Source organism: Lycium barbarum, chromosome 9 (genome assembly GCF_019175385.1).
Source record: "Lycium barbarum isolate Lr01 chromosome 9, ASM1917538v2, whole genome shotgun sequence".
NCBI lineage: Eukaryota > Viridiplantae > Streptophyta > Magnoliopsida > Solanales > Solanaceae > Lycium > Lycium barbarum.
The window spans coordinates 18135988-18158355 of NC_083345.1; the positions used below are offsets into that span (position 1 = coordinate 18135988).

At 38.1% G+C, this 22368-nt stretch overlaps 2 protein-coding genes across 2 annotated transcripts; one reads left to right on the plus strand and one right to left on the minus strand.

The window, feature by feature from the left end:
• The first annotated feature begins 16456 nt into the window (after nucleotides 1-16456).
• LOC132610312 (uncharacterized) lies at nucleotides 16457-19750 on the plus strand. The gene is made up of 2 exons (XM_060324620.1): nucleotides 16457-16674; nucleotides 19433-19750. The coding sequence occupies exons 1-2, from the start codon at nucleotides 16619-16621 to the stop codon at nucleotides 19623-19625; spliced, it is 249 nt and encodes an 82-aa protein (XP_060180603.1). The 5' UTR covers nucleotides 16457-16618; the 3' UTR covers nucleotides 19626-19750.
• A 199-nt stretch (nucleotides 19751-19949) lies between these two features.
• LOC132610311 (NAD(P)H-quinone oxidoreductase subunit T, chloroplastic) lies at nucleotides 19950-21133 on the minus strand. Its single transcript, XM_060324619.1, has 2 exons — nucleotides 20710-21133; nucleotides 19950-20433 (listed from the first exon to the last, which is right to left on the minus strand). The coding sequence occupies exons 1-2, from the start codon at nucleotides 21039-21041 to the stop codon at nucleotides 20013-20015; spliced, it is 753 nt and encodes a 250-aa protein (XP_060180602.1). The 5' UTR covers nucleotides 21042-21133; the 3' UTR covers nucleotides 19950-20012.
• Between the last annotated feature and the right edge of the window lie 1235 nt (nucleotides 21134-22368).

Here is a 22368-nt window from a genome sequence, read left to right on the forward strand (position 1 = left end):
GTTTGCTTGAGAAAATAGTGCATTTAATATCGTTTACATCTATTTTACAGGTTTTATGTGATTTAGATGTGATAGGAAGAAACCAAGTGAAAATTAACTCAAAAAGAGGCCAAATGGGACAGTTTTGCAAAACTGTCCAAACTGGACAGTTTTGCAAAAACGGGCCAGATCTGCAAAAACGGGCAGAATTGCAAATCTGAAAAATGGGGAATAAAATAGAGGCTTAGGGCAGAAAACATTTATCTTTGGCATAACACAAAAATTGGAGGCTAGGGTTTCATCACCAACACCTTGGAAGAGAAGATTTGGAGGCACCCAATGAGAAATTCTTTACCCATTTCTTCATCTCTTGCTATTTATTGAATATTTATGTGTGTAATATTTCATTTCAATACTTGAATCTCGTTTATGGAAATATTCTTGATTAAAGTTTGGATTGAATCTCTTGTTTTGCTTATGTGTTGAATGATTTTATTCCTAATGAAGTGAGTTATTGTTTCTTTAATTAATCTCATTTTGAATGATTCTTAAGGGAGTAGCTAACCCTAAGACTTGCCCATTTATTTCGGTTTAAACTTGGAAGAGGCAAACTCGGAATTGGGAAAGATTAATTAACAAGAATTTGGGGCGTTAACCCTCATCTAATGGAAATCGACCTAGGGATAGGCGACACCACTTGTAGCCATATTCGGGTGTTCTTAATGCTCCTAATTGCTTTAGGGATATTCAATTAGGTAGTCTAGTTAGTCTTCGGAAGAAGCTAATTTAGAGTCATTATCCGAGGCTAAGTAATAAAATTCACCATTATTTGTAAATCATGAAATACATTGGATCGTTACTTGAGCGTAGCTTCCCTTGTATCCATGCTTGTGGCCATTGATCATTTTACTTGCTTTCTAGGTTAGTTTACATTTTTGCATTAGTTATAATTTTCTCTCAAACAAAACCAAAATATTATCCATCGTTTGGCTTTAGCTATTATTGGTGAAAATTCCTACTTTTCCTAATCGCCTACATATTGTTCTCTGTGGGATTCGACCCCGACTCATAGTTGGGTAAATTATATTTGCATACGACCGTGCCCATTCTAATTAATAGGGTGGATTTGGACGTTATCAAAAATGGCGCCGTTGTCGGGGAACAATTTGGCGTATTTAGGTTAGTTTGGGATTTAAGCTAACTTGCTTTGGTCCAAACTTTCTTTGCTTTCTAAAAAAAAAAAAAAAAAAAAAAAAAAAAAAAAAAACTGTCCAGTTTTTTTTGCAGAAACTGTCCAGTTCTGAAAAACTGCCCAGTTTTTGCAAAACTGTCCAGTTTCTGAAAAACTGTCCAGTTTTTGTTTCTACAGAAACTGTCCAGTTTTTGCTTCTGCAGAAACTGTCCAGTTTTTGCTTCTGCAAAACTGTCCAGTTTCTGAAAAACTGTCCAGTTTTTGCTTTTGCTAAAAAAAAAAAAATGACATCATATAATGAAAATTGGTTGGATGGTAATTGTTCATACTTTGATGACCCATGTCCATATTGTGGAGGACCTCACTTTTGGCAAGATTGTGAAAATGCTCCCGGGAGAGAGATGTGTGCACCGTCTCAATCCTATGATGGGAATATTTGTAATATATGTGGTGGTCAAAATGGACATTGGAGTGATTGTCCTAATTATTCTCCTTCCCCTCCCCCAAGTTGTTCTAATGAAAATACTAGTTGTGCTTTTGAGTTTGATAGGAACAATGATATGGCAAACGAAGGGCAAAGTACCGGATATGAAGGTATCATGGAATTGCTCCAAGCATACTTTGACCGGGAAAGGGAGGAGGAGCGAGAACTCGTCGGGCAATCCATTTTAGAAATGAACAAATCACTTGAGGATGAAAATTTTTCAATTTCCATGGATGTGCCTATTCCTCAAAATGAAGTAGTTGAAGAAGAGATTTCAAATTTACAAGATGAGCCCGAAAATTCTTGTGACCACAACAAGAGTTGTGAAATTGAAGAAGTGGTTCAACTTGAAGAAAATGAGCTAAGTCATAAAGAAGAAATCTCCAATACTCGAAAAAAGAAAATTGAGGAAATGTTAAGTGGCATTAGGGAAAGAAATGAAAAATATGGGGAAATTGTGGCCAAATGGTGGGAAGTAGTTCAAAATGGAGATGATGAAACTATCCAAAACATGGATTTCACCATGTTAGGATTTTTACAAGCTTTGGACGATTCTCACCATGAAGAAAAACTTGACAAAGTGGATATTGTGAGCCAAGATTGGCTAATGAATCAAGCTCAACAACTTGAACTCTATGGGGATCACCGTGATGGCTTTTCACGGATGATAGAAGAATTGCTAAAAATGCATGTTGAGCAAAGTCAAGAAGTGGAGTTACTTGAAATTGCTATAAAAAAATTGGAGGCCGAATTGAATGCAAAGATTGAGGCATGTGACGCTCAACATCAAAAGGTCATGGATAGTAGTTTTAAGTTGGTTTCCAATGAAGAAGTGGTCACTATTGATTTTCAAGAGCTAATGATAAATTACCAACCAACAAATCCAAAAATAGTGAATGATGCCGAGATTGAAGAAATGATACTAGAGTTGCATAAAAAAGTTCATGAAATCGTTTTTGAAGACTCTAGTTCATTTATGGGTAAGGATGTCAAAATTCATGCAAATTTGAAATTTGAGCGCGTTGGACCACATTCGAACCATTTTTCAACATTGTGCTTGGTTGATGATATAGAAGTTGAACCAAACAAGTCAATGGAGAATTTTGGATATGAAGAAGAAAGCGTTTTTATTTTGAAGTTTGCTATGCCAAGATGACAAAAGGGCATTCCTCACTCAAAGGCCAAAAAGTGCAAAATGCGACATCCGAGAGTTGGCCTCTTTGTTTTTCTACCACCGCCCCATGAGCGTCATCATAATCTTGATTCAAAGTTGGGGCGCAAATTCATATCTTCCAAATGGAAGGAAAAGTGGTACAGGTAACCGTCGTGCCGCGACGTTAACTTAAGCGCTTGGTGGGAGGCAACCCATCGTTTTAAAAATTTTAAATTATTTTTGAAATTTGATTTTTTAGAATAGTTTTGTTTATGGTTTTTGACTAATCTGCAAAGTTTTAGAATTTTTTGAGTTGTTTTGAGCAGGTCGAATTTTCGGACAGCCCAAACCAGTAGCTGCTGAAAATTGCAGAAACTGTTCAGTTTTTGCAAAACTGTCCAGTTTTTGCAAAACTGTCCAATTTCTGCAAAACTGTCCAGTTCTGAAAAACTATCCAGTTTTTGCTTCTGCAAAACTGTCCAGTTTTTGCTTGTGCAGTGAGGACACTGCAATGTTTTTAGTTGGGGGTGGCATGTGGTAGCACGTTATATTTTGGTTATGCTTGATTGTGTGCCCTTGTCGAGCTTATTTTGTGACTGTTGGTGTGGCTGTGGATAAACGTTACAAATGGAACTTGCTCAAATGCTTGAAAATTTCGTTCGTTTTGCATGTTGTGAATTAGTCACTTTTGTTATTTTATTTTTGTTCTTAGTTAGGTAGTTTAGGAGTAAAAATGGTGTTGGGATGTGATTTTTTACCCCTTGACTAATTTTTGGCTTGCTTGGTACCAACTTATTTAAACCTTAACATATGAACTGTTGATTGTTGAAAAAGAAAAATGATTGAAGTAAGGTTTCTTGTTGTGACTTTTAGATTTAATTTTTAACTCTTACTTTCACTAATTAGTCTCTTTAGGCTATGAGTGACTTTTTAAGTTCATTTGTTTCAATTGGTTCTTGGATACATATTCTACTTGAGTTTTCATGTGCCATGTGTGATGAGGTTTATTTGTGAGTTCTTTTGCATTATTTGTGGTCTAGAACTTGCCCGGAATGAGTTTCAAGGCGAAATCCTAGACTACACTTGGTTTGAAAAATGATGTTAGGCCTTCCTTGAACCGCTTTTGTGCCTTAAATATCCTACCTTTGCATATTTTCCCTAGTCAACCCCTTTTGAGCCTTTAACCTTTTCTTTGGCAACCATGTTACAAGCTTTAACCTTTTATTCTTCATTGATCCATCTTTTGGTACCCTACCTCCTTAAGTGCGTTGAAAGTGCAAACATAGGCGAAAAGCCTAAGTTTGGGGGTGATGGTTGGAAAAAGTTGTTATGTGGGAGTTACTTTAAAGGCGAAAAAAAAAAAATTTGAACTGTTAAATGGTTCCGTCGTTCAGTGTTACGGACCGTAACGTGTGTTACGGACCGTAACACCCATCGTAACATCATTAAATTTCCAAGTAAACTCTCTGGAAATTTGGATGACGTTACGGTGAGGTGTTACGGACCGTAACGTGTGTTACGGACCGTAACACCCATCGTAACACCATTGATTTCCATGTAAAACTTTCTGGAAATTTGGGTGGTGTTACGGTGAGGTGTTACGGACCGTAACACGTGTGACGGTCCGTCGAATGAGTTACGGTTCCTGTGCTATAAATGAATAACTTGAGTTACGGTTGGAGATACGGCCCGTAACACGATCGACGGTCCGTCGACGGTGTTACGGTGCAATGAAAAAAAAAAAAAAAACTAGTGTGTGAATAATGGGAAGACTAAGTGGTGAAAGGAAAAATGAAGAAAGGGGTGAAAAAAAATAATTCAAAGGAAGTATGCTTTGATTGTTGAAAATTGTAGTGCTTAGGGAGGTTTTTGAGTCACTATTTCCAAATTATGTTCCTACCTTAACCAAAAGCCTACATTACAACCCTTTAAGTCCTAATTGATTTTGAACCAAGTGTGTCTATATTAGTGGAGAAATACATGAAGGGCAAGCTTATGGTACTACTTGTGCAATTGAACATCTTTGTGAGAGAAGAGAGTTAATTCTTTCTATTTAAATATCCCATTTGTGTTTTGAATTACATTTTGTAAGTGTGGGATTCTCTCTTGAGTGTGAGGGCACATGAGAATTTAAGTTGTGAACTTGTTCCATTTTCCAATTGAGAGGAATGAACAAAAGAAAGTTGTTTTGTGATAAGGAGGCAAATTTTGAAGCTTTATTGTCATGACTTGATTGCTACTTTGATTAACTTGGTGTTTGAGCACTTGAAAAGAAAATGAAGTTTTTAAGAAGAAGTTGGTGATTCATATGTTTTGAATTAATTGTTGGTACCAATCAAAGTCATGTTTTTGTGCTTAAAGTAGACTTCTTAACTTGGTATGATGTTGGTGCACTATTGAGTAAATTCCTTAGAAAGAGATTTTATGTTTTGAATTGCTTGAGGACAAGCAATAGTTTAAGTTTGGGGGTTAGTATCCCCCAAAGTTCTACTCACGTAATAGATAGGGAATTGCGTACCTGATTCTTCTCAGACCAAAACACCACTTACCGCTATCTCGGAGACAACAAGGTAGAGAAAAAACGGCTTGTCCACCTTCGGTGTGTGCAGCAACGGGGGGCTAGACAAGTACCTCTTCAATTCTTGTAGAGCTTCTTGGCACTCTGGTGTCCAAACGAAGTCGTTCTTCTTCCTCAGTAAGGAGAAGAAACGATGACTCTTGTACGATGACCTCGATATGAAGCAACTTAACGTCGCTATCCTTCCAGTGAGCCCCTGTACTCCTTTGACGTTATTCACTACCTCGATATCCTCGATGACCTTGATTTTGTCCGGGTTGATTTCAATACCCTGGTTTGACACCATGAAACCCAAAAATTTACCGGATCGGACACCGAAGGCGCATTTTTCCGGGTTAAGCTTCATGTTATACTTGCGGAGCACGTCGAAGGTTTCCTGCAAATGCTTCAAATGGTCCTCTATTTCCAGGGACTTAACAACCATATCGTCAATGTAAACTTCTATTGTTTTTCCTATTTGTTCTTCGAACATCTCATTAACTAGGCGTTGGTAAGTTGTACCGGCGTTTGTTAGGCCGAAAGGCATCACATTATACCAGTAAGTCCCGTACCGGGTGATGAAAGACGTTTTCTCTTGATCCCCCGGGTGCATCCGAATTTGGTTATACCCGGAGTAAGCATCGAGAAAACTTAACATCTCATGTTCGGCCGTCGCATCGATCATTCTATCGATGTGAGGCAACGAAAATGAGTCTTTCGGGCATGCTTTGTTTAAATCCTTGTAATCGACACACATTCGAAATTTATTACCTTTTTTGGGCACCACTACCACATTAGCAAGCCAATTCGGGTATTTTACCTCCCGGATAGAACCTATTTTTAAAAGCTTTGTTACCTCGTCTTTTACGAAGGCGTGTTTTGCTTCCGCCATGGGCCTTCTTTTCTGCTTCACCGGGAAAAACTTCTCGTCCAAGCTGAGCTTGTGAGTTGCTATTTCCGGTGATATACCTGTCATATCTATATGCGACCATGCAAAGCAATCGACGTTAGCTCGAAGAAATTCAATTAACTTGCTCCTGAGCTCCGGGGTAAGCCCCGTGCCCAGGTATACCTTTCTGTCCGGTAGGTACTCGAACAGGATGATCTGCTCCAACTCCTCTACAATTGACCTGGTTGTATCCTAGTCATCAGGTATGACGAATGATCTGGGTACCTCGAAATCATCCTCTTTATGCACTGGATCCGACCCGGCGTGCTTTGATTGCTATTGGGCGTGCTCTCCTCCGGTTACATACTTTTCCTTCTGAACATTTTCAGGGACTGTTACGTCTACTGCGAACATTTCCCTTGCAGCGGGCTGTTCACCTCGAATGGTTTTTACCCCTTCCGGGGTGGGAAATTTCAGCAACTGATGCAGTGTTGAGGGCGTGGCCCTCATACTATGTATCCAGGGTCTGCCCAGTAATGCATTATACTTCATGTCCCCTTCGATCACGTAGAACACCGTTTGTTGAATGGTTCCATCGACGTTTACAGGCAATGAGATCTCCCCCTTTGTGGTTTCACTTGCCATGTTGAACCCGCTGAGTACCTGGGCTACCGGTACGATCTAATCAAGCAGCCCTAGCTGTTCGACCACTCTCCACCGGATGATGTTGGCCGAGCTACCCGGGTCAATCAAAATACGTTTAACCTTAGTTTTAAAGACAAGTACAGAAATTACCTGTTACGCCCCGAACCATGGCCTGGACGTAACACGGCACTCGATGCCTGACTGCATGTGACCGAGCGAACCACATGTCTTGCTGATTCATCATGATACATAACATAAGCGAAATATAACGTGAATGCATGATGAGCCTTTATAAAAAAACGTAGTAAGTCATAATACTTAATAATAATACTTGTTTAAGCATGAGTGCGGAAATAACATGAATGAGCCAAAATGGCTATACGACTCCGAATGTCTGACATGACATAACTGACTTGTCTAGTCTATGAAACCTCTATCATGAGTCTGACTGGAAAACATACTTACTGGGACAAGGCCCCCAGCATACCTTAGTTGCATAACTAATCATAAATAAAACTTGACTAAACCCTGAATGAGATGGGGCTCACCAATAAGCTGGTACGTGCAGATCCTAATGAGCAGAGGCGTCGTCCTGTAAGTTCGTACCTGTATCGTGAAATGCAGGCCCCCGGGCAATAAAAGGGGACGTCAGCACATTGAATGTACTGGTATGTAAAACAACTGAAAGAAAGAACATGAGACATGGAATAACATGATAAGAACTGAAACTGAAAACCTGGACATGAACATGAGCATGAGTACATATGTATATATATAACATAAGTGAAAACATGATAAGTAGGGAGAGCATTTCATAAACCGACATGTGATATCACCACGTGGATACGTGGAGTCTGGTACCTCGCCGGACCAGCAGAGCCCCTATACCTTGCCAGGGTATAAGGTGGTAACGTGCCTGATGGATCCATTCAGTGTAAAATTAAGGTATCGTCCTAACTGGGCGGAGCGATCCTTGTCCTATGGTGGCTACATAGTTTCAGGCTATCTGAGCCTTCTCGTTAATTCATGCAACTCCCAAAAACATGAACATAATATAGTTGGCTAAGAAGCCCATGACTTTCGTGAATTAACTTGTACTTGTCTTGTAATCATGATTTCACGAAATAAATTGTAAACATGGTTTCATGAAATAGCTTGTAAACATGTTCTTGATTTATGAGTAATACAATAGTTCATAATCATATATTTGTAATTGACTTGAAAACATGCTTGTAACTTGCTAGATAGAATCGTAAAATTTCATATAAACATAATGAGAACACATGAGGAAGAATTCATGATTCATGGATTAAGCTGGGATTCCTAATAACCGTAATGGAAGATTAGGAATATAATAACGAATATAGATACAAGATTCATGTACATAAATACATAACTACGGGCTACCAATATGTTGGATTTAGTGCCCTAGGATTTGAACTTCATGAACATCAAGAAACAGAGCATGGGGAAGAACGTAGAGATTCCCACATGTGGATGGAAGTTCTACATACCTTAACTTCCCGCTTTTGAGCGTATCACAATGTCCTTCAATCCCTTCAACTTCAACCTATAGCAACACAGGTCATAGGGATTCTATATTAGCAACAATATCCATGCTTTGTTCATCTAAGCATTTTATCAAACACTTGGTGGGCATGAAGCTCCATAACCTTCATTACTGGTGTTTTCTTCACCCAATCCCTATTCTATTACTTCTATCTAATTCTACAATCTCAATTAGATATAATTAACATCATTCTTCATCACCCACATGAATACAACTATCCCAAGTCAACAATCCAAAAAGTCTAGCATAGTTCATATAATTCTCTTTATCAAACCCATTTATTATTCTCCCAAGAATTCACCAATTCACAACTATAAATGATTAGGGAGTAGAAACATTACCTTTTATGAGTAGTCACCACGAAAACAACATCCCCAAGTTCGATTTTTAGCTTAGAACGACGGCAACAACTTGTACTACACTTTATCCTTCACGAGCCTCGGGATTTGAGGCCTTCAACTTGATTGATTCTCTATTTTCTCTCTCTAACTCTCCTCTCTCTATATCTCTCTCTCTAAAATCTGAAAATATGAGAAAATGGGGCTGCTAGGGTTGATCATTTCCCTTAAATACCAAGGGGAAATGGGTTTGACCCGACTTGAAATTGGGTTAGGACCTTTCTGTCTTAAAACGTCCATATCTCCATATCCCGATGTCATATGTAGTCCCACGACCTATGGTTGGAAAGGTATTTCAATTATCTACAACTTTCATTCTATGAGTTTTCCCAAACTCCCAATTTATGATAGGGTTATGGCCTCTCGAAGTCAGGTGACCCGAAACGTACTTAACGGACCAAAGGACGCCCCATGTTACGGCCCCGTAACACGAAGGACGGACCGTAACTTGGGACCGTTCCTTAGTGAAAATTTCCAGTGAGTTTCTGGAAATTTTTGGGACGTTACGGCTCCATGTTACGGTCCCGTAACACAGGCAGAATTTCCAGCGAGATAGGCTTCAGTAAAATGGGCATAACTCTTTGCACAGATGTCCGTTTGACCCCCATAATATACCGTTGGAAAGATATTTCAAAGCTCTACAACTTTCAAGAGGAATGTTTCCCAAATTACTAATTAATAAAGGGGTTATGGTCGTTGGAAGTAATACCTTCTATAAACTCACTTGCAAACATGCCCCGTAGAGTGGGTTTTCAACTTTGCTTTGCCCAAAGACTCTTCTCATGTCTTGATTGGGTTTTAAACACCATTTATACACTACTCAAATTGGGTTCATTATACCCCCGTCTTATGAGTCAAATCTTAACCCGAATGCATGAGGTGTTACATTACCAATGCATCATTGTGCGGTTGAATGATGTCCTCTGCGTCCTCGTCGTCGAAGGAGATAGACCCCCTGGATAAGTGATCTCAGATGCGCTTTTCATGAACAATAGAAACCTTGGTCCGTTTCATTACCGGCCCCCGAGGGGCATCGATACCCCCGACTATTATGTTGACTGTATACTAGGGCTCAACCGGCTCGGCCCTTCGATGAGCTTCCCTTTCCTTGTAATGACTTTTGGCTCGCTCACTCAGCAGATCTCGGAGATGACCGTTCTTCAATAACCGGGATACCTCTACTCTCAACTGGCGACAGTCCTCAGTTCTGTGACCATGAGTTCCGTGATATTCACACACCAAGCTCGGGTCCCGTTGGCCCGGATTCGACCTTAGAGGTTTCGACCATCTTACATCCGGGACGCGACCGATGGCCGAGACGAGGCCCGAAGTACTAACGTTGAAGTTGTACTCCGATATCTTTGGCAAACCCTTATTACCAGCGGAACTCCCGGCATCGCTCCAGAGTGAGAGACCCCGGCTGTTGGACGGGCGTTCGACCAACTTATTACCCCGACCTGAGAAACGGCTTGGGCTCACCCTTAATCTTTCTGACCTAAAACTTTGCCTCTGCGAATGGGAATATGGCCGATACCTTTCCTTCGATGATTCGGCCTTTGCTTCGTAACCCTTCCCTGGTTTCCCAAAACTTCTATCCACATTTACTGGGCCCGGGGGGAGCTCGAATTGATCATCTTCCACCCGAATCTTCGACTCATACCGATTATGGACATCGGCCCATGTTACAGCCTCGTATTCTAGCAAGATTTCTTTTAATTTGAACGAAGCTGTTGAACTTAGAACATTGAGCCCCTTTGTGAAAGCTTGCGCGGCCCATTTTTTCGGAACCGGGGGGAGGTCCATCCGTTCCCTTTGGAACCGGTTGACGAACTCACGCAGTAACTCGTCGTCTCTTTGGGTTATACGAAAAATATCGGCCTTGCGGGCCTCCACCCTTTTGGCACCGGTGTGAACCTTGATGAAGGCATCGGTGAGCATTTCGAAGGAGGTGATCGAATGCTCGGGTAGATGGTCGTACCACGTCAATGCTCCTTTTGTCAAAGTTTCCCAAAACTTCTTCAGCAGTACCGATTCAATTTCGTCCTCCTCCATATCATTACCTTTTATGGCACATGTGTACGAGGTCACGTGCTCATGCGGGTCCGTTGTGCCGTTATATTTCTGGATATCCGGCATTTTAAACCTCTTCGGGATTAATTTCGGGGCCGCACTCGGAGGAAAAGGCCTTTGGATGTACCTCTTCGAGTCCGGTCCCTTCAGTAAAGGCGGAGCCCCCGGGATTTGATCCACCCTAGAGTTGTATGTTTCGACCCTTTTCTCAGTCGAGTCTACCCGTTTTGCCAAAGTTTTGAGCATTTTTAGAACCTCGGTGGAGGATCCAGCTCCGGATCCATTTCTCTCAATAACGCGTGCCTCCTCCCTTCTGGGTTCAGCAACACCGCTCGTTTTTCCTGGGGTCGCTGTTTCCCCTCCGTTTTGCAACCGGGCTATTGCGATTCCCTGCTCGGCAATCGCCGTTCTTTATTCCTGCAACATTTCAAAAATCAAACGTAAGTCAATATTATCATTTGGCGTACTCGGTTCTCTCCGGTCCTGTGCCCGGGACAAAGTGACAGAATTGTGGGTATTTAGCGGGTTAGTGGCCGGTAAGGCGGCATTCTCCTGATCGACGGTGTTTTGTCGATTGAGGCCCTCCCTCGAATCTATGGGGTTAGGGTCAATGGGGTTTGGTGGTCCTCGTGGACCGCTTCCATCGTTTTCGGCCACGATTTCGTTGTTGTTGACGTGACCGGATTGCCCGCTGTCAGCCATTTAGTCCGTTTTTTCAAATACGAACACAAAGTGCTTTTGATTTAGATGGGTAAGGTAGAGATCAAGGCAAAATGCCACTATTATTTTAGCCGCACGGTGGGCGCCAAACTGTTTACCCCGAATTTGGATAATCAATTGAATTTGTGAGTGGGTATAAAATATGTGGTTAAGTCTTAATCTACTTGATAAAAGAAAGATACAAATGTGGATATAAGACGACGAGAGCAATGATAATCGATGGTTTGCTATATGCTTGTATGTTCGCTAATATATGGATGTTACTCGATTGAAGTAATGCAAGAATTGAACACAACAAATATGACCGAAATCAAGTGCTTGAGAGAGAGATTTTGTATATATATTGCTATTACAAAGTGTTCTTGATGTATGGAAGCCAACCCCCATAAAGGAGAGGGGTGAACTCTATTTATAGTGTTGCCTTTTTGGGCCTCATACAATACAAATCATTAAAAGATAAGAGAAAGGACAACTCTGAGTGGGTTAGGTTGATCGTACTGTCTGACACACACATGGTTGGTGGTTGACTATGATAGGACGCTACCGATGCGTAGCTCACGCGCAACGGCTTTACCGGACCAATGACCATGGATAACCGGACTAACGGCCCCGACCGACCCGGTGATGAGGAAACTGGACCAAACGACGGCCCTACTCAGCTCCGGTCTGAGCGTTTCTCCGGTTCAGAATGAAAGTCTTCACCGATGTTCTTGTAACCTTCTCCCTTCGGTCCCTCGTCTCACCGGTTTGACTTATATCCGGTTTTTACCGTATACAGTGGCAAGAATGTCATTTTTTTTTACCATTATTCGAGAAATGATTAATAATTTATAAAAATTTTTAATACTTTTTGAGGTCCTCTTTTCTCTTTTGCTATGTCTCGAGTCTTCTTTCTTGAAGTCAAATTTTCTCTCTTAAAGTCAAATTTTCTCTTGGTACACGTTTTTGAGGACCTTATTTTTCATAGAGACCTTGATTATGGTTGGTAAGTAGTAAGTCATCTATCAGAGAGGGTTTCTCGGGTAGCAAGCACCTTTACCTTTAACCTAAGATTGCAACGCTTCTGAAGAGACTGGGCTAAAAGAAAAAAATCGTCCTTGCAATATCTCATACACACGTATTTTTGAGTTGTAGCCCAATAGAGTGAGTTGAAGTTTGATGTGTAAGTTTATATGGCTCTAGAAAACTAGGTGAGGCTATAGATTAACAAGGAATGAAGGCCGGTCAAAGTGAATAGAATGATTTTTTGTAGAAAAAAATGAATAAAATCTGAAAAGTCATCATTTAATCGTGCAAGCTAAAAACTTTGATAGGTGTCAATAGACACGTCTCTGATTAGGACTTGATCTTAAGAATCAATCTCAATGAACCATCCTAGTCTTTCTTAATATCTACTTGATTGATCGGTACATTTTATTTCCATTATTTAATTTAGTTCAACTCAAACATTAAGATGCCTTGGTGTTGTGTGGTCATGTGGTGTGCGAAACGGCAATTGCAAAAGGAGGTGTAAAGAAATACGCTAATAATTATAGCTATCACAAAAGCTTATGAGTGGATTTCTTTCAAAAGCTTAATTCTCGTGTGCAGTAGTCGTGTTAGAATTTTGCTCAAGGTATTCAAGATTTAATATACGGAAAAGGTTCGAAAATATCTCTAAAGTATGGAAAATGACTCACAAATATACTTCATCCACCTATTGGTTCAAAAATACCCTCCACCCCCCTATTTGGTCCAAAAATACCCAACCTATTTTTTTGGCTCAAGAATACCTCTCAAACTAACACCTTAATTTTGATGGTATTTTTCCAATTAATGCCATGTGGCTTGTTTTGATTGGCCACATATATTATTTAATTTAAAAATTAAACCTCACTCATTTAATCTAAACCATTTTGTAACTTAAACCCACTTCAAATTGCGCGCGCACACACACACATATCTATATATATATATATATATATATAGTTGCAAGCATATCTGATAATGAAAGTTACTTAAAGAAGAGTAGCTAGTTCTCCCAAGAAGGAAACCCCCTGAGGCCACATGAAAGTTTGAAACTTACTCTCCTCAGAGACTAACACAAGAGAGAAGACTATCAAATAATACCCAAACTAGCTCACTTACGGGAACATCATTTCCGATGAATTATTTATCAAAACAATTAATACTTGAAATTCAATTTCAACTTCTTTTTATCATCATGCACTAACATAAAAGGTTATACGCAACATCTCGGACAATTTGGAACAAAAACTTGTCCAAGACATTAATTAGCTCAACAACATCTACCCGATTTTAAATAGGCACCAAAATGCAAGTTGTTAATGCCTGGCAGCTGGATCAACGAGTTTGGGTTTCAAAGTGGGTGGGGTTTAATTTTAAACTTAAATAATATATGTGGCCAATCAAAACAAGCCATGTGACATTTAAAATTGGAAAAATATCATCAAATTTAGGGTGTTAGCTTGAAGGGTATTCTTGAGCAAAAAAAAAATAGGTTGGGGGTATTTTTGGACCAAATAGGTGGATGGAGGGGTATTTTTGGATCAATAGGTGGATGGAGGGTATTTTTGAGCCATTTCCCATACGTTAGGGGTATTTTTGGACCTTTTCCGATTAAATATATATATCTAAATTTTTGACCTATATACCTAGTATAATTTTCTATATGCATTATTATAAACTTTCAACGAAGAGTATTCAACTGACCACCCTTCATTGTATGTGGTCACACGATCGTGTAGATGAGTATACCCATTATATAGCCATTTTTTTTATATGGATATGAAATCACAAACCCAAAAAGAAGGAAAAAAATTTTAGATGCAGAAATTCAGAATTTGAAATCAAACTTGTGTGATAAGTCGGAGGATGTCAAAATCAAATACTTTAGGTAAACATAAAATAATAGATGCGACGACTATCCTCTCATTTAATGCATTTTTAAATTTTTAATGTGAAAAATAACTTGGAAATAATGTGAAAATAAGGTTTAAGCAAACACTTCTCTATACGTACCATGAAAGGATAACAGACTCTTATTTGCTTACAACTTTGAACTTGGTAAAAGACACATTGCTTCAGGGTCATTTGCACTTTTCCCCTTATTTTGTGTTGGTCTTTAACTTTTGCCCCTCAAGGAAAATAACTTTTTCGAGGGGTATAAATTTATATTTTCGCATTATTATATCCCACAAGTTATATCCCGCACCTTAAAGAACTTATGATCAGCTAAACATAAGTTCAATTGCTAAAGGAAAAAATTAAAGATCAGCTTATTTGAAGGACAAAATTAAATACCAGCCCATTTGAAGAACAAACCATGCAATTTCTTCTTGATCTAAGAAGAACTCGTACTGATTTGAATATCGTAATATTTCAAAAATAAAATAATAAAAATATTTTTAAAATATATTTGGGTAGAGAAATCTGGAAGGAGATTACAAGGTGGGAAGGGCCGTTCAAAACCGATCTGTAACCGTTAAACCAATCGCAGTGGCTTACGCAGAATTTTTTATAAGCGGTGTCACATTTTATATTGAGAATAAATAAATAAAGCACTATAAAGTCATATTAAAGAAACAAAATACAATATAAATAAAACACAACTCACATATATTACTATAACTCTTCTTGTGAGTATTTATTTTTTGAAATATATTTAAAATAACCTCATTAAAAATAATATTTTAACGCTTTTTTATATGTATATAATGCACCAACTATCACTAAAAAACTCATCATCATTTGATTCTACAATCGTTTTAATCAATTTCGTTGGGAAAAAAATGAAAGGAAAAGAAAAAAGAAAAAAATAGCATAACAACTAGAAAACAACAACATCGTTTGTGAAAAATATATAATTATCGCCAAAAAATACATAAATATCTATAGACTGAATGGTATATTGCTTTTTTAACATCTAAGAGGTTGGTGATTCGAACCTCTCCTATCTAGATGAGGTGCAAATATTTTAAGTTGTAAGACACCAAAATGAAGCTGTGAAGTTTTGAACTCAAGACCTCTAATCCAAACTAGAGGCGCCCGACTAGCTAAGCTACAACGTTCTCTATATTCAGCAGTGTCATTTTATTCAATATATCCTTATTGCATTTCTGCTTTTAAGTTTTATATACATATTTAGTGAAATTTTCCGACGAAGCAGTATCACGTGACACCCTTCGGCGAAGGGTAAATCCTCCACTGACCAACCACAAAATTGTCTTATTGGATTGTTGGTATAGGGTTATCGGGTTAATGGTTGGTGAATGGATTAAAATTTTATAGTTAACGGCTTATCGATGCGGGAACGGATTACTCAATTGTTTTATTGGATAAACCGTTAATCAGTTAAGAATTATCTTATTTACATTTTTACTGCTATATATATAAAGTATCTATTGTAAACCCCTAGATATAAAGTATCTATTGTGTGAAATCAGTTTCTTAGTTAGATGACTCCAATCATACTGGTCGTGTTTGTTTTCTCTAAGATTTCGCCTTTTACAAAGCACTAAAGAATGTCATTTCCTTAATATATATATATATATATATATATATATATATATATATAAAGATGTAAAAATGGTTATTCTTATAAGATTGACATATTTGACAAAGACAACAAAATCATTTTCAGTTAATGATGTTTACAAGAAATGATATTCAATCCTTCACTAACAAGATTGAAAGATCGAGTAGCCAGCCAACTGATCTACTAAAATTTACCTTAAAAATATTAATAAAACAAAATATTACTATGTGACTTTAGATATTTAAAAAAAAAAAAAAGGTAAGACAAATAGATTGCAATTAATTAAGGCATTGAAGAACCCGGAACAGTCGGATCCTTTCCGACCCGAACTCCCCAATTTCCGCCCCTTTTCCCTGTTTAGCTGAAACCCTAATCAAACATATCGCTTTTTTGGGTAAAATTGATACAAATAGGCACAAGAAAAATGACTGTTTCGCTTTCGAAAATCGGCAATGTGTTACCCTTTTCAAGGCTCTTCAGGTAATTCTACATTTTCACAAACCTAATTTGTGAGTTAATCTCGTTTTTACTGTTATATTTGATTGTTAAGATAGCGAGAAATTGTTGATTTATTTATGCTTCGGAATCTATGAGTTTAGTATAGTATAGTTGGTTTTAGGCTAGGATAAAGGAAGAAAATTGCTGTAATTTGAGATTAGAGTAAAATGAACTTGAATAGAGATGAATGAATACAAAGGATTTCATAAAGTTCAATTGGACTAATTTGGATACTAGATTTATGTATAAATAGGGTTCGAAATCTTTTTTTTTTTTTTTTTTTTTCATTTTTCGCGTCTTAATAACCTAATTTGTGCTTGGGATGATATAGAATGTTAGTTATTTTGGTTTTTTACTGTTATATTTGATTGTTAAGAAAAGGCGAAATTTTTTATTTTTTATTTATGCTTTGAAAATATATGAGTTTAGTATAGTTGGTTCTAGGCTGCGATAAAGGAGAAGGTTGCCGTAACTTGAGAAATAGTCTTAACTATGATGAATCTTCGATTACTGAAATATTTAGCATTCCATATTCGTGTCTGAATAAGATAATTTTTGCTTGGGATGATTATCGAATGTTAGTTAATTTGGGTTTTTCACTGTTATATTTGATCGTTAAGAAAGAGCGAAATTATTCATTTATTTATGCTTCGATATCTATGAGTTTAGTATAGTATAGTTGATTCTAGGCTGGGATAAAGGATAAGGGTTGCTTTAACTTGAGATTTAGAATAAAAGAATAGTCTTAACTATGATGAATATTTGATTACTGAAATATTGTAGCGTTGGAAGGAAATGAACCTGAATAAAGATGAATGATTACAAATGATTTATATAGTTGAATCCAACTAATCTGGATACTAGATTGATATATAGGCTTTAAAATCTTTTTTTTTTCCATTTTTCTTGATGAGTCTATATTTGGGGTTTCTTGACCATTTGATTGTTAGTTCCTTGACCATTATTTTCAGGTAATGTCTTTGATTTTCTCTTGAAAGTTTGGAACCAATCAAAGTTTCTATCTTAAACCTTTTTCTGTTTTTATCTTTGTAGCGAGCATCTCTTATGGTATTTTAGGATTTATTTCTATACTAAGGGTGTGTTTGGTACGAAGAAAAATGTTTAGTAGAAAATATTTTCTTAGAAAATAAGTGGGTTTCTTACTCATTTTCTATTGTCTGGTAAGTAAGAAAAAAAAATATATTATCCCAAGAGCATTTATATGTAATCTAGCAAAACACTATAGGGGTGGGAAGTGGGGTTTGTGAGTGGCGGGGGGTGTGATGGTCAAGTGGTGAGGGTTGGGGCATTGAGTGGGTGGGGGAGGAGACAATGAACTTGGAATGTTACTTATGGAACTGTTTTCTCTACTTCCATTGGGGAAGTCACTTTTCTCAATTTTAAGGAACTTTCTTTCTTGAAGAAAATGTTTTCCTAAACATTTTAACCAAACAAACATGGTAAATTGGAAAACATGTTCTGGAAAATGTTTTCCTTCCTACCAAACACACCCTGCTGTATGCTAGAGTTCTGGTGAGATTGGGAAAAATTTCCATTTTGAAGCTCTATGCAAATGCAAGTATTTTCTCTATGTGATATTCTGTTCATGTTGTACTAGATTTCTGGTCACGTAATTCTAATTGATGGTTGTACTGCATTTTTTGCTGTATTTGCTCACACAATTCTGAGATCCGCTGAAGTATATTCAGCCAATTCATGTGCACAATTTGTGAGACTTTCCTTCATGAGTTTTCCTTTGTATTTTTCCGTTTGAAAAGCAAAATGAGCAACATAAGAGACTTGAGAAATAAATGAGCCCTAGTGTAGCCAAATGGATTCATATGGGCGATTCAAACTAGAGTGAGATGGTGGCATAGTTAAATTGATTGATATTGCGCGAGCAACGAGCTTCATCTGATTTTGAATTTTGATCCTTATATCTTGTGATACTTGACTTTGAGCCCTTACCACGGTCTCTTAACGCATTGTTCCCTATATTATAATGGTTAAGCAACTAATTAACAAAGATAGAACATCTGAGAGCTAGCACTCCATTACATTGCCTTGTAAATGGTCAAAGTGTTGGAGTTATATCATACAGAAACCGATGTTTATGGCAGTTTAATTATATAACACTAGTATTCTTATCGTTTTTGGTTGAGAGGAGTTCTTTTTTTTTCTTTTTCGATAACGTAAGTAAATTTTAATAAAGCAAGTACCCAGTAGGTACTGCAAGATAGGAAAATACAGAATTACAAGAGTCTCCAAAAGACATTATAAACATTCAACACAAAGAGTCCATGAAATCTAACACAACTGATAATTCATCTACTGTCTTTTCCTTACACTAATATATTAAATTCTCTATGCATTTATACTTAACAGCTGGTAGAATTACATTAGTTAATTCATTTGATATTGGAAGAGTGAGTGGAATTTTAGAACTTGTCAAACACTTGAGAATTATGGAATTGGCTTATCAGGAAACAATAAACTCTTGTTTTTATTTAGCATGATCTTTGCAGTTTTTTTCGGTTCTTTGTTACTAAATTATTGATTGAAGAGTAGGTATCTAAATGCAGACTGACAGGAGCATGCGCCTTAAAGCACTCTTCAATTGGATTGCCATAATTTGCTCTTGTAGATGAGAATGAGGCGCAGAGCTCAAATTGTTGACTATGAGTTTCTAAGACTTCAGCTTTTCTTTAAGCCTTTCACATTTTGGTGCTTGTTTTAACAGGCAACTGGAGCTGGATATGGAAACTGTAGTTAAGGTACTACAACCTGGTCCACTGGGCATTGTGGAACACAAATTTTCTGCTGAGGAAATACAGAAAGCCAGTGATACTGTTAAGCAGGCAGTGAGTAATTGGCGAAGGCAGGCTGACATTGAGAAACATAGCCCCATCATGAAAGATTTTATCGATGTATGAGAGAATTGTTTCTTCATTTTGTTTCAATAATCTGATGAAAAGACAATAATGTAAATTTGTAAGCTCAATAAAAATAAACTATAGTTATGTTTATGACTAAAGCTACAGTTCTGTTTGCCGATCCATTTCCGTTGCAATATGAACTGTGTTATTTTGTTGCCATTCTGTTTTAACACCACTATGGTAACCTTATGTTTGAATACAATTGAAAGGGGTAGCAAATATTTTACTTAATACATGCTTTGACTTGTACATGAATTCTCAGTTTCTTGACATGTTTGGACAGTACTTAATCGAGAAACTCGAAGAAAGTCATGTAGCGTATTGACAGTATAGAATGTTGTTGTTGTATAATGCATTACGCAATTGTATGGATAGGTGTTCCTGCTAATATTGTTCCTTGAAGAATACGGCATATATAATGCAACAAAACGAAAAGATAATAATCAAGATATCGAATGTGAGGGCAGTTTTTGCCTGATCACTCAGCTCCATGTTCCTTCCACCAAGTCGATCCACCATGTCTGGGACGGATTCCCAGTTTTCTACTTCTAGCATGCGTGGATCTTGCAGCTTCATTCTCATTTTCTCTGCTTCACGGCTTGCTGCCTCCTGAGCTAGTGTCCAGTCATAGAATCGACGTTGTTCCTCATCGCTCAGGACATCATAAATTTCTCTTAGTTTCATGAATTTCTCTGATGCCGCTCTTATGGGAAGGGTAGTAGTGTCTGGATGATACTCCTTTGATAGCCTCCTATAAGCAGATTTAATTTCCTCCAGGTCAGCTGTTGCAGATACTCCCAAGAACCTGAATTGACAAACTTAGAATGATCACTGGTATTTCCTTGTTATAAAAGGAATTTTATGGCTGTTTATCTCTTGTGACATATCATGTGTACATTTTCTTAGAACAGGCGACTACATGTATATATATCCCTGTCTTATCCATAAATTGAAGGAAAGTAGAAGAAACAAACTGAAACTCCAACAAACTGAAACTCTCCACTGAAAATGAGAGCCACACATTAAGAGATAAGATGATAGCAGATTTTCTGAAGATAGAAACTAGAAAATGAAGACTAACTGGTAGTGAGAATCAGCTGAACTGTTGAGCAGCTCCGAGAATTTTTCATCAAGGAGATTTTTTTCGTCTGTTTTGATTCGTCCTTGAGTTGACTGTGATTTACTTCCTCCTACCCATCCTTCATCCTCGTTCTCCCAGTGAATTCTTGTGTCAACACCAGGAGGAGCACGTTTTCGCCCACTTGGACCTTCTTGGGTTGCATAAACCTGGAAGACAACACGGTGGCTTCTCTGTTTTGTTGTCAACCATCTGCCATCATTTCTGTGCTCATGAGTGCTTTGGTTCCTGCAAAGGAAGGTGAATGGAGCTGGTGGAGCTGTTGCAGAGGCCATGGAACAGAAAGTTGTTTGTGTCCAACTTGAGGAGTTTAGAGGAGGGGGGTTCTCCCCACCTTGTTTTTCTGTGGCTGAGGAATTAACTGAGCATTTTTTTTTTTTTTTTTTGTCTACATTGTGAAATATCAATAATGTTGGAATTTAACTTCTGGACACTAATAGTTTAAGAGACTTTTTATATGCCAGAAATTGAAATACATCAAAATCCTCTCGTTGGCGTCCTTCGGTTTTAGGGTCTGTCTCAAGCATGAAATCAAAGTTGACTCAACAATCAACGGGAAGGGTATAAAAAGTGAGATTAGTAACTTGGAAAATAAAAGTAGGAATCTTGCTAAAATAAGGCAAAATACATCAATAGTGTAAAATATTTTTCAGTGTATCTTGTACCCCTAGAAAGACTGGATAGAGAAATCTTTTAAGTTAAAACATATAAATAAGAACCCAGTCAAGTTAGCAAATAAAATTAATTACTCAGATATTGAGTTTTGAGAACACCTATGTGAAGGCACTCTAGTTGTGGTTTGTCTCTATCAAGTTTCAGAAGGTCCAAAATATTGAGTGCAAAGCCATCTGGCCCACATATAATGAATTGTGTAGTCTCTATACTTCTATTTCTTACTAAATCTTAGGGGATAAGTAATACAATTTCACTCCTTAGGGATTGGATGGCCAAAAAAAGAAATACTCCTATATGTTAGTGTATACGGTGGAAAACCGAATACGGGTCGATCCGGGGCAGCTATGGATCGGAGAAAGAGAAGGGGCGAGAGTTCGTACGGGGACATCGCCTTTCCGGATGAGCATTTTTATCAAGGCCGAGTAGAAGCGCCATCTGACCCGGTCTCCAAGCCACCGAGGGTTCGGGATCTCTCCCCGGTGTCTCATCACCGTTGGTCCGGTCCCCGTGAGTCCGTTGGTCCGAGGCGACCGTTGCTAGGATGCGTCAGAGGTATCGCGTCATGGTCAGCTGCCAACTGTGCGTGTGTCAGACGGCGCCGTCAGTCAAATCCCACCAAATCCGTGCAGAGGCTGTCCCTTTTATTACTATTTTATTAAACCCACATTGGAGGAGGCCCATGGGCTCATGACTATAAATAGAGTGCTCCCACCTCCCTTAAGGGGGTTGGTTCATCTTTTGCTTTCAAATATACTCTGTAACACAATATATATATTGATCCAGTTCTAGTTAATCCATTATTGATCTTGTTCATTGCAAATTTGATCGTTTATGATTGAACCTCTCAAATCAACTCGCGCATGCGTAGCCAGCCGGTGTTTGTGCTCATTATTTGTGTATTAAAAGGCGCTCTTATCAACTCTTTGT